The sequence below is a fragment of the Sturnira hondurensis genome, unplaced genomic scaffold (assembly GCF_014824575.4).
Source record: "Sturnira hondurensis isolate 20B ecotype Veracruz unplaced genomic scaffold, ASM1482457v3 Scaffold0013537, whole genome shotgun sequence".
In the NCBI taxonomy this organism is placed as follows: domain Eukaryota; kingdom Metazoa; phylum Chordata; class Mammalia; order Chiroptera; family Phyllostomidae; genus Sturnira; species Sturnira hondurensis.
The window spans coordinates 1,566,211-1,579,735 of NW_028086168.1; the positions used below are offsets into that span (position 1 = coordinate 1,566,211).

Sequence of the window (13,525 nt, forward strand, 5' to 3'; positions counted from 1 at the left end):
CAAATACCATATGATCTCACCTTTAACAGGAAGCTAAACAACGAAACAAACAGGCAAGCAAAATAAAAACAAAGACTCTGAAATAGAGGACAGGCTGACAGTGACCAAAGGGGAGAGGGGAGGAAATTTCAGGGGGAAAGGGGGAAGGATTTACAGGAACTAGTATAAAGGACACATGGACAACAACTAGGGGGGTGGAAATGGGAGGGAGGTGGGGAGCACTGGGGGGATGGGCTGGGGTGGGAATAAAAGACAGAAAACTGTACTTAAACATTAATTAAATTTTAAAAACCAAGTCTCAAAAAAAAGTGGAAAATATATTATCTTCTAACATAAACGGCAACATTTACATTAAAATTTAGGTTGTTTCACTGGTTAGCCCTAAGAATTCTTGTATCCATTGTATAACAATTCAGGGTTAAAAATAAATAGAATCAAATTGAATCTTTATTTTACTATTAAATATTGCTGGGGGACATTTCATCTCCCTATGAAGTATTACCTATAAGAGAGTTAAACTTGGGGATAAAATAAAAAATAGCTCCCTGTATTTCTTTCCTCATCTTTTTATACTCCACTAGCATTGTACTCAGATGAACTTCAAGATCAACCTGGAGGAGACACCAGAGGCTGCAGCTGCTACTGGGGTATAAAGTCAGTTTACTGAAGTATAATTTACCTAGAGAAAAAATGCACCTTCTTTGGATGTAGAGCTGTGTGAATTTTGATAGTTATGTAACCACCACTACAATCAAGATATAGAATATTTTCAATATAGCAGGGCTGACTTTTATCTTCTGTTTTGTTTTCTTTTCATAGTGATATGTGCGTAAAGTAAAACAAAACCCCTCCAAACAGATACGTAACGTCAGATTGGTTTTATTAATTTATCTGTAGGGTTTAGGGACCATCTCTAATAATTCCTAAGGGTTGCCCTGTTGCTGAAGTGGGGCAAAACATTTAAATTAAGAAATGGTATGTATAACTGTCTAGCAAGCAAAGGATGTTTGTCATCATACTTAATGCATTCTATCTTAAAATGTTAACAGATGAGTAAGTGTCCTTTTATTTTGTGTAATTTATAGATTGTGAGAAATGAGCTCCTGGAGAAGAACTACAAACACGGGAGCAAGTTTCTGACTTCATTTCCAGATGGAACAACACAAATATTGTATCCTTTCTAGCAGCAAGTTACTTTCATTAGCTTTATTTCTTCACAAAAAGACAGATAAAGAAAAAATACATAGAAAACTATATTTAAAATAGATATTATCCCAAAATTCTACCAGCTAAAGAAAAATGTAACATCTTTTCATATATGTTTTCTTACTTTTTTCTACGCACATACAATATTTTTAAAATCAGTTTTTCAGCTACTCCTATTTTATAACTTGCCCCCTTTATATATTTTATACAATAGACAATGTTATGGGTAGGTAATGTGCAATAAATACAGAGATATAACACCATTTTCTAGCCACATGGTATTTCATTATAGAAATGTATTATAATTCATTTAACCTGTCCCTTGTTACTGAAGAAAGGTTTTTTGCTATTATGTACAACAGCTAAACGAATAGCTTTGTGCATATTTCCTTGCACACCTATCACTTATTTCCTTGAATTAAATACCTAAGGGTAGAAAATCTTGGCAAAGAGCTATGGACATTTTAAAGCTTTGGTAGCTTTTGCTCCCAGAAAATGTGTAGCAGTTTGCACATCGATGAGCAGCATGTTATTTTTTAATACAAAAATTCAATATCCATTTTACAGAACACTAAGTTATCCATCACTTGAACTTCTTCCTGATGGCCAGGTCACTTCGTATTTGGACATAAAGTCTATTTAATATTTTTAGGAAAAAATATAAAATAAGGAGGACTTTTTGGTGAATTAAGGGCCACATTGTGTAAGAGAAAGTTGTTTTTAGTATCGATTCCTAAATGTTTAGTCAAACCTCAACAATAAATCAAAAGAATGACTTTCATGGCATAGGCAGTGTAATGAAGTTTTAGTTCCCTCGACTGTACGAGAAAGAGTGTAGGTTTTGCTTTAATTGGACCAATACATTTTAAATAACTGCTGCAACTCTTATTATTATTATTGATAGTTATCAATTCATGCCTTGACCTTAAATCTTAACTATTGAAGACTCTGTGGCCCATTTTCAAAATGATTCATTATCAATCTTGTGTTTCCTTCATCTCTGGACTTCTGGTCAGCTTAGATAGGACTAAGTATTAGCAGGCAGTAAATTATCCTCAGTATATTAGATTCCTTTTGATGGTATGTAAATGAAATTGCTTTCTTAATTTCACTTTTGGAATGTTCACTGGTAAAGTGTAGTAATACCATTTATTTTTATATGTTGCTCCTGTAGCCAACAACATTACTAAACTCATTTGTTCTAATACATTGTTTTGTGGATTCCGTAGGACTTTCTGTGTATAAGAGCATGTGTTCTGAAAATAGGTATCTTTTTACTTCTTCCATTTTCAGTCTGGATGTCTTTCATTTTTTCTCTTTGATAAAATTGCTGTGACTAGACCCTCCAGTGCAACATTGAATAGAAATGAGGAGAGTGGACATTTTTGTTTAGTCCCTGATCTTAAAGGGAAAACACTCAGTCTTGATTATGTTTTCTTTATTTTTTAGAGATTTTATTTATTTATTTTTAGAGAAAGGAGAATTTATGACAGAGAGGGAAAGAAACATCAATCTGTTTCCTATCCCACATACCCCAAATTGGGACCAGGCCTGCAACCCAGGCATGTGCCCTGACCAGGAATCAAAACAGTGACCTTTCATTTTAAGGGATAACAACCAACCATCTGGGCCACACTGGTTAGGGCTTTATTATGTTTTCTTATTTGCTCTTTATTCTGTCAATACAGTATATCTCATTAATTGATTTTCAGATATTAAACTAACCTTGTATTCCTGGGATAAATTCCGTTTTGTTATGGTACATAATCCTTTTTATATGATGCTAGATTCCATTTTTTAGTATTATGTTGAGGGTTGTTTGTGTCTTATAAATATATTTTGATCCACATGAAAAGCATAACATTTTTAGGATAAAAACAGTACTTCCCATTTTTCAGAATGCTTTACATTTTCAAAGGACTCTCATAAATTGAACTTATTCCTGGAATAATCAAATACCTTTAGAACAATGACCTACCTTATCTGATCTCAGCTACCCATCTGGAAACCTAGCCATCATCCGAGTGCCCAACAAGACGAACGGCTTCACGTGTATAGTCCAGGATGACATGCCCTCTAACCCTGCCATCCTGGCGGTGCTGAATTCTTTTGGCAGAAGTTCCTGCTATCATCCCAATGGAAATGTCTGGTAGGCGTCTAGTTTCCTCCTGCTGCCATTGTGCTGTTTGAGTTTGTGAAATTTTATTTTTCCTTTCATTTTTTCCAACTTTACTGAGATATAATTAGCATACAATGTTGTCTAACTTAAAGGTGTACAACCATGTTGATTTGATACACTTAAAAACTGTAGAATGATTACCACCATAGCTAACACCTGCACCATGCCACCTAATTACCATTTTTTGTATTGAGAACATTTCATGTATACTCTTTTAGAAACTATGACTATAACATAGTATTATTTAGTATAATTACTGTGCTCTACATTAGATCCCCAGAACTTATTCATCTTATAATGACATTTTATTTCTCCTTTTAAATGATAAAAAGACTTTAAGAAAATTTCTTTAAGTTAGTGGCCCTTAGATAGTAATTTGTAACTCAGAGAAATATTTAATTTATACCTTTCCATGTGCTTCTCAGTGGAAAAATCCTAGGCAAATTTATAAAACAAAGTTCATCATATTCCTTATATAAACAGAATGAAAATATGCAGTATATAATTTCAATATTATAAAAACTTTATGTAAATTATATGGTCACCCTAGGGATCTGGATATGGAGTCAGATAGTCTCTCTAGAATCTGTGTCCTAACAATATTACACTGCCTCATCTGCGGAAATAATTCATAGTTCACAGGTGCTACACTAGGTTGTCATTGTTGGAGATATATTTCTAACTAGTGAGTTCCTGTAGCCACAACCAACAACAATAACATACAAACAAAATCTCTAGAAAAACTGAGATTTAGATCCCATTTTTATCTACTAACTTGTCTACTCTGACTTCATATTATTTCATTTGTGAGCAAATAAAATTTAGATTCTAACTTCAAATACAATTTAAAGTTTCTGAGCTTTTCAGAAAGAGTTACTCTCTCTCTTTACATTATTTAGAGGTATAACAGTCTCATCTTGAGAAATTCTGCCAAATGCATGAAAATTTGGACATGGTCAGAACTTGAGAGTCAGGACACAGAAAGCTATTTCTGTTTGTAGCCTGGTGCAGTAATCAATCCATTATCTCCTGTATACTGGACAATTTTCACTTACTCTTTGGGGCTCAATAGCAACTCTGTGTTGCAGTTGTTGGGGCACTACATTAATATCACCAGATATTCATGAGTTTCTAGGACTTTTCCATGCCAGTAAAGCCCTCTGAACCACCAACTCAACTCTTGGGCCCTCTGACATGATTCCTTGGTATGGTTGTAACTTCTTCTAGCTGCCTCTTGTGAAACAAGCCCACCGGACCTGCTGGACCAAAGATCTTTGAATGCAAACCCCAGGTCTTTGCTGCTATATAGCACATATCTGTACATGATATAGGCTCAAAGAATGTTTATCAAATAAATAATTTATCCAGATAATTATGTATGCTACTTCCCAGCTACAATAAAATACTCACCTCAATTTCCCATTTGTACTTTTGCTATTAGATTACTACCACTTATCAGTAGGGAAATAACATGTTAATTATTTTACTTAGGGGTCACTCATTGCCAACTCATCTAGTTTTTTTTTTTTAATTTTGAAGTCAGTTGTATATTAAGAGATATTCTTTTTTAAAAGATTTTATTTATTTTTTTAGAGAAAGGGAGGGAGAAAGAGAGGGAGAGAGACATCAATGTGTGGTTGCCTCTTGCATGCTTCCATCTGGGGACCTGGCCCACAACCTAGGCATGTGCCCTGATTGGGAATCGAACCAGTGACCCTCTGGTACACAGGCCAGCACTCATTCCACTAAGCCACACTAGCCAGGGCCAATCTATTTTTTAAAAAATAATTCATTATTAAATTAAGTCGACTTTCTGAGTACCCAGAACTCTATGTATTCTGTCTCCTGAAGAAAGGGATGGTGATCCAAGTTGGAAGAAGGTGAGAGAGTATGAGAAGGATGTAACTAAGAAGAATGGGAGTCATTAGTGCCACTAGCTCGCAGACTGTGCAGAGCTAAATGTGTATGTTTGCAGGAAAGTGTGGCATTAGTGATGCTAAGAGACTGGGGAGCCCAGCTCATCTAAGTTCCGCCTTCTGCTCCATTACAGAGCCCTTATCCACCATAGTGATTTCAGAGATGTCCCTTGAGCCTCCTTCGCCCACACCTGGCCCTGATGAGAGCCTTCCTAGGCTCCCTGGTTCCCAGGTGCCAGTGCTGTTAGAAAACACTTGTACTGAGGCCAGATTGGCTTTCCCCAGAGTATATACTCCCTGGTCTTCATTTTGGCTTGGTGAAAATCTAAGCACTGGTCTTCTCCCATCTTTCATGTATAGCCTACTCTCCTGTATTTCTTCTTGTCCAGACTAAAACCCTGCTTCGTCCTTCTTCCCAGCATATCATTTTCCAGATCCCTTTACCATCTCTTTACCATCATGGGTCCATCCATGAGACCCATTTTTGTTTATCAGAAGGTCTTGAATTAAACTCAGTACTTCAAATTAGCATAGAATTCTGTCACAGTCTTATCACCTGAGGTTTTGTATCATTTATAGGCTACTGGCTAACACAGACTACTACATCCCCTTGGTTAGCAAATGTCGGGGTGAATTTCAGAGTTGAATTACAATGTTTCTGTTTGTGATTGTTAATATCTTTTCTTCCCAGGATATACATCAATATCTTGGGAGGCCAATATTCAGATCAAGCTGGCAACAGAATAAGGGCTTGGAATTGGTCGAGTTCTGTTGCTTCCTCATCCTTTGTTTCATTTAAACCTGTCTTCCTGGCTTTGAACCATTATGTCGGAATGCGCATCTTAGAACAAGACAAGATTTCAATCACTTTCCTAGCAATGGGCCAACAGGCAAGAATCAATGTCGGAACCAAAGTGAAGGTAGGTACATTTTTAAAAAACAGTTAAAGCATTTAGAATAATAATAAAATAACTTTTGTTAGTGTTATTATTGATAAATTATACTTGTGTGTCATCTACCATCCACTAAGAATTTTGTAATTCAATTTAAAAACACATATGTGAAAGTTTCGTATGGGGTTGAAGGAGTCTTATACATTGTTTCTTCATCCTCAGAAATTCCTTCTAATTCAGATTTGGATCTAAGTAACATTTACCTAGTGTTTACTCTGTGACTATATAACGCTGCTTTGAGGGTTTGGTTTTAGGATTTTTGTCTTGTGTGTGCTTTTCTCTGTATTATCATAGAAAGCCATGAGCTAAGTCGGGAGGCCTGGGTTCTAATCATGTTCAAGGCCAAGCATAAGCCCTATTTTGTTGGAGACACTTCCAGACTGCCTAGCCCTTGGCCAAATGAGGGTCTGTCATGTCCTTCTCTGGGGTGTCCACAAAACTCACCTCTGTCCCTGTGCTTGCTGAACCATGCTTCTATAACTGCCCTCACAGCCACTTTTCCTACTGGATGGTGAGCTCCTGAATTACAGGATCTCTGTCTTACTGATTCCTCTATCCTGCCCAGGGCAGGGTCCAGATTACACTTTCAGTAACTGACAATACTGTGCATTGGTTAAGGACAAGGACTTCAACTTCTGGCCAAGGTGGAGGTGAAGATAGACACTGTGCTTCCTCACAGAACCAAAATATGGACAACAATTTAAAAACAAAAAACAATCAGTACTTACAGAAAACTGAACTGTATGGAAGTCCGACAACCAAGGAGTTAAAGAAGACACATGCATCCAGACCTGTAGGAGGGGTGGAGAGGACTCTCGACAAAGCAGCAGCTGGTGGACCCAGCAAGGCGGATTGTGGAGCGGGATGCATTGTGCAAGGCGGCTTGTGATGGGGCAGTCCCACATTCACATGCAGATAAACCAGGCAAAACTGGGGAGTGAGACAGACCACGCAACCCAGGGTCCCAGCACTGGGAAATAAAGCCTCAAATCACTGATTGTAAACACCTGTGGGGGTTGAGGAGCCTGGAGAGACTCCCAGCCTCAGAGGAGAGTTTGCTGGAGAGACCCACTGGGTCCTAGAATGCACACAAGCCCAACCACATGGGAATCAGCACCAGAAGGGCTGAACTTGCCCGTGGGAAGAAAGGAAAGTGACTGAAATCTGTCAGAGAGCGGAGCAAGCTCCATTCTTCTCTCTCAGACCCTAGCCCCACATACAGTGTCACAATGCAGAGCAACAAAATGGGTTGCCCACCCAGGTGAACACCTAGCACTCCTCCCCTCACTACGTGGCAGGCACATCAAGACAAAAAAAAGAGGGAGCCCAAAAGAAAGAACAGATCAAAGCTCCAGAAAAAAAATACAATTAAGTGACAAAGAGGTAGGCACCTATCAGATGCACAGTTCAAAATACTGATAACCAGGATGCTCACAGAATTGGTTGAATATGGTTGCAAATTAGATGAAAAAATGAAGGCTACACTAAGTGAAATAAAGGAAAATGTGTAGGGAACCAATAGTGATGGGAAGGAAACTGGGACTCAAATCAATGGACTGGACCAGAGCGAAGAAAGAAACATTTGACCAAATCACAATGCAGAAACAAGAATTCAAAAAAAATGAGAGGCTTAAGAACTTTCAGAACACCTTTAAATGTTCCAACATCTGAATATTAGGACTACCAGAAGGAGAAGAGAAAGACCAAGAAATAGAAAACTTATTTGAACAAATAATAAAGGAGAACTTCCCCAATCTGGCAAAGGAAATAGACTTCCAGGAAGTCCAGGAAGCTCAGAGAGTCCCAAAGAAGGTGGACCCAAGGAGGAACACACCAAGGCACATCATAATTACATTACCCAAGATTAAAATGAAAGAGAGAATCCTAGAAGCAGCAAGAAATAAGTGGACAGTCACCTACAAAGGAGTTCCCATCAGACTGTCAGCGGATTTCTCAAAAGAGACCTTACAGGCAAGAAGGGGTTGGTAAGAAGTATTCCAACTCATGAAAGGCAAAGACCTACATCCAAGATTGCTCTATCCTGCAAAGCTATCATTTAGAATGGAAGGGCTTATAAAGTGCTTCCCAGATAATATCAAGTTAAAGGAGTTCATCATCACCAAGCCCTTATTATATGAAATGTTAAAGGAATTTACCTAAGAAAAAGAAGAAAAAAAAAAAACATGTACAGTGAAAGGACATCAAATTCACAGTTATTAACAACCTCACCTAAATCAAATTCACAGTTATTAACAACCTCACCTAAAATAAAAACAAAAACAAACTAAGTAAACAACTAGAACAGAAACAGAACCACAGAAATAGAGATCACATGGAGGGTTATCAACAGGGGAGTGAGAGAAGGAGAAAGGGGGGAAAGTACAGAGAATAAGTAGCATAGCTGGTAGGTAGAAAATAGACAGAGGGAGGGCAAGAGGAGTGTGGGAAATGTAGAAGCCAAAGAACTTATATGTATGACCCATGGACATGAACTTAAGGGGGGGAATGTGGATTAGAGGGGGTGTGCAGTGTGGAGGGGAGTGAAGGGGGGAAAATGGGACAACTGTAATAGAATAATCAATAAAATGTATTTTAAAAAAAGAAATACATGTATATACACTAACAAGAAAAAAAAAAGAACATGGACTTCAGGTCACAGAAGGTGTAGTTTCAAATTTCAACTCTGCCCTCTAGCTAAGTGGGTGAACTTGAACTTTAGTGTCCTCGTGTTAGTACACGCAGACACAGAAAAAAGCCCCAAGACTAGAAATCTATCTTTTAAACTGATGGGCAGTGAAAGGCTGAAGAAAGAGGCAGGCCACTCCAGTCTGGCAATTAATGGAGTTTATTAAGGGGAATTCATATACAAGGTACACCTGGGGCAGATGACGTGGATATCCTCCACACTGCTTGACAGGCTTCAAAGAATTATACAGATCAAGGTGAAGGAAAATGCCCAGGTCAGGACAAGGGCTGTTCCAGGAACCAGCACACCATGGGCATAGAAGAGAGGTACTATTTACACCAGAAGGACAGTGTGGATGATAGTCAGACAGCCTCTGAGGGTATTACGGGAAGCAGGCTCTGCCCTGGCCCAGGTCTAGCTCACGGGCCTGGCAGCAGTCATGTCATGGGGCAGTCTGTCCTCCNAAAAAGCCCCAAGACTAGAAATCTATCTTTTAAACTGATGGGCAGTGAAAGGCTGAAGAAAGAGGCAGGCCACTCCAGTCTGGCAATTAATGGAGTTTATTAAGGGGAATTCACATACAAGGTACACCTGGGGCAGATGACGTGGATATCCTCCACACTGCTTGATAGGCTTCAAAGAATTATACAGATCAAGGTGAAGGAAATGCCCAGGTCAGGACAAGGGCTGTTCCAGGAACCAGCACACCATGGGCAAAGAAGAGAGGTACTATTTACACCAGAAGGACAGTGTGGATGATAGACAGCCTCTGAGGGTATTACGGGAAGCAGGCTCTGCCCTGGCCCAGGTCTAGCTCACGGGCCTGGCAGCAGTCATGTCATGGGGCAGTCTGTCCTCCACACTTCATCTATAAGACGAGGATAACGATTCCTACTTTACCGATTGCTGCAAAGATTCAATGAGAATGCAAAGTACTATGCATGGTGCTTGGCATCAGCTAAGTACTCAGTCAGATAGTTAAACATACAAGTAGAGCTTACCAATTATACATCAGTAAAGCTGAAATACATGCATAGATGTAGAAAGGGATATGAGTTTGAAGAAGCCTCTTAAACTCCAAAACTTCAAAGGTGTCTTAACAGCCTCTAAAAAGTTTATATTTCTAAGTGGAAGTATGACCTCAACATTCTGCACAAGCAGGACGATCTCATAAACACAAACTAAAGAGAAACTTCAGATTCAGCCAACATGGAGTGAGAGTCTACGATGTGCTATGAATTACTGCAGCTACTTTCATTCAATCTAGCAACTGCAGCAGCTGTTTGGAATCAGCCATCAAATTTACAGTATAGCCTTGTTTTGGTACATTATATTCATGGTAAGTGCATTCTTACCCAAAACGTATAAAATATGTGCTCTCTCTTTCCCCTCTCCCTCCTTAGAAGTAGATTTTAATACAGCTGCTCACTTTTTCTCCTGGAAGCATTTCTTTCATTGCTTCTAGGTCACTAGTCTCCCTTGATTTTTGCTTCCTTCTCATTTTTCTTGGCTGATTTTCTTCCACTCTTTTTTTTTTTTTCCTGAATGTTGAGGGCTCCCAGGGCTGTCCTGGGGCTCGCTCCTCTTCTCTCTCGCTAGATTAACACATTGGGTGATTTCACTGAGTTCCATCCAAGGATATGTTTATTGATTTTAGAGAAAGAGGTAGAGAGAGGGAGGTGGGGGAGAGAGAAAGAGAAGGAAAGAGAGAGAAAAAGAAACATTGATGTGAAAGGGAATCCTTGATCTGTTGTCTCCCAAAGGCTCCCCAGCTGGTGATAAACCAGACACTTTTTGGTGTATGGAGACAACGCTTCAACCAACTGAGCCACCAGCCAGGGCACCCTTTTGTTTTACCTCCAGGGGAACCTCTCCTGAACTCGAGACTTGCACATGTCTGATTCCAGCCCTGCACGGGGATCCTAGGAAGGCATTAAAAACTTAACATAGCAAAATTGTATTTGAAAGCTTGCTCCGCCCTCTGTCTTCTCCATCTCCAAAAATGACAATGTCATCTTTCAGCTGCTCAGGCCAAAAGGTTTGAAGTAGCTATCCTCTTTTCTAATTCACAGCCACACATCTATTATCTGCAAGTCCTATATACCCTGTCTCCAGCCTCCAAGACTGCTCATGTCCTCCAATACTATCACTCCTGTCTGCCTCTCACACCTAATCTGTCTCTTGTTTAGATTATCCTGGTAGCCTCCTAATGAGTCCCTGCTTCCAGTCTCCCAAAAGTCTATTCCAACACAATAGTTGGAGTGATACTTTGAAAACATAAATCTGGTCAAAACTATCCAGTGGCTTCTAATCTTACTCAGAGTAAGCCAAGGTCCTATAAAAGACCTGCAGTTCTGTACGTGACCTGGACTTCCTTATTTTAATATGCTCTCTTCTCACTCATCCTGCTCCTTTTTGCTGTTCCTAGACAATACCAGGCATGTCCCTGCGACAGGACTTTTGCACTTGCTCTTCCTTCAACCTAAAATGTGCCTCCTACATTTAGCATGTAGCTGCTGCCTCCCTTTTTTCAGATTTCTGCTGAGTCCTGACCACCCACCCATTCTAAACTAGCAGTGCCCCCTCCTTGCCTCCAGCCTGGCACTCTGAATGCTTCTTGGGCCATATGCCACAAGTTTTAATATGTAGTGCTCCAATTTTCTTTCACTTCTAACTAGTTTATGACTTCAATTTTGATTACTTCAACTCCGTAGTTACTGATTTTTCACATACATAAAAAAATGACTATCCCTTTCTTGTTAATTTCTAAATGGCCAAAGAACATGGCTTGCATTTTTTCCTGCTGTTTAAAATGTATAAACATTTTGTTTGTGGTTCATTGCATAATTTTCATGCAACGCATATTAGATGCCCCCTCCCCATGGAGTATTTTTGGCACAAAATTGCACATGTCTAATCAGCCTATCCACACTTCTCTCTAGTCCTTTTCTTTTTATAGTGTTGGATTATTTCTAAGAAATATATGAAAGTTTCCCGATATTGTTTTGAACTTGTCTAGGTTTTTTACTATTTCTATCAGATTTTTCTTTATACATCTTGAAACCCTATGACTAGGAAATTTAAGATGTTGGCTATTTTCTCGGTGAGTTTTACCCCTCACCCCTGTGCCAGCTTCCACCTCACTTATTTGCCCTTCAGCACTGCCCATTATGTGACTCAGGGCATCGATGAGAGGATTTAGTGCTGGGTTTGAAAAAATTTTCATGTTATCACTGTGTGCCTTTATTATTTAATAATAAATTTAAAATTATTCCCAATTCCCCTTTTTAATGGCCTTTGGCTTAAATGCTATTCCATCTGCTGTTAAATTTCTACCTGCTTTCTTTCATTTGCTTGGTGCATTGTTTTCATCCTTAGATTTTCAACCTTTTAATCTACTTTCAAGTTGGATGTGTCTCTTGTAAACACATATAAATGGATTTTCCTCAACCTAATAAAATCAGTCTTTTAATATGTTCTATTTTAATGGTTACTCTAAAATTTTTAGCTATATATTTTATATGTATAGAATTAACTCCCAAGTCCTCCAGTTACTTCTTTTCCTTGACAACAATAATCCTCTCAAATCCTTCAGAAAATGTTAACTGTATATGTTCTATAGTCTTCCTCTGGCTACTAATTCTGTTTCCTTAAACATAGCATCTTTGATAGGTAAATCTGGTGCCTCTCTGTCATGGAGCCAAAATTCCTCAAATGTTTGGTGGTTCTTGGTTATGTGTTCATTTCTGTGGTTGAGAATCCCTGTTTTCCTGCATGTTCTGCTAACTGAAGTTTGCTTCTCATGACTGTGGTGAAGTTGTATGTGCCTTGGAGGGGTCAAAGGCGAGCCCCAGTGCCAGGCTCAATGCAGGGGGAGGACAAGGGCCTCCTCCCAACCTGTTATTCTAATATTTGCCTCAGGGCCTCTCCTGCTTCTCATTTCTGTTGACTTTGAGCTCAGAATGTGTGTGTTTTAGGTGAGGGGTTTCATTTAATCATTTATCACTCTGGATAAGGCCCCCATCTGCTTTTTGATTTTTCAGAATTCCTGAAGATTATTTCTGCTGATGAAAATTTTTCCTATTTTCTAGAACTATTATTCCTCTCCAAAAAAGTTTTGTCACATTATGAGATTTGGAATTGAAGGGAAGTTAAAAAATGCTGATCCATTCTTGTTACTCATCCATCTCATACTCCTTCCTCCTTCCCTCTTTTCCTCCCCTCCGTCCTTTCTGTCCAAGGGGGAGGGATGAAAATGCAGGATATTGTGAGTTCTGTGTCTTTTGCAGGTAAGCAGTCACTCAGCTTACAGAAGGCAGTAATTCAGCTTATATTTAGTCTGCCCCACTAAACACCCCTCTAGGCTGGTCCTGAAGCTGCAAACCGGAAACTTCTCAGGCAAGGCTGTGCTAGCAGGTCCATTCACCTTCCTGCAGCTGCAAACAGACATCAGCCTGAATCAAAGGCTACAAGGAAGTGAGGATAGCAGGGGCTGAGGAAGGGTCATGGAGAGGCTAATGGGGACCAGCCTCCTGGAGGTGGGGGCACCTTTTAGAAGAAGGAAGAGTTTTAGTCCTTCTAGTCC

At 39.2% G+C, this 13,525-nt stretch overlaps 1 protein-coding gene across 1 annotated transcript in view; it reads left to right on the forward strand.

The window, feature by feature from the left end:
* The window catches only part of ERICH6 (glutamate rich 6), a 40,399-nt gene that overhangs the window by 26,211 nt on the left and 663 nt on the right, over window positions 1–13,525 (forward strand). Inside the window, exons 11-13 of the mRNA XM_037061861.1 lie at window positions 1,086–1,171; window positions 3,200–3,355; window positions 5,993–6,221. Of these exons, the coding sequence (XP_036917756.1) occupies window positions 1,086–1,171; window positions 3,200–3,355; window positions 5,993–6,221 (471 nt within the window). The remainder of the gene's footprint in view (window positions 1–1,085; window positions 1,172–3,199; window positions 3,356–5,992; window positions 6,222–13,525) is intronic.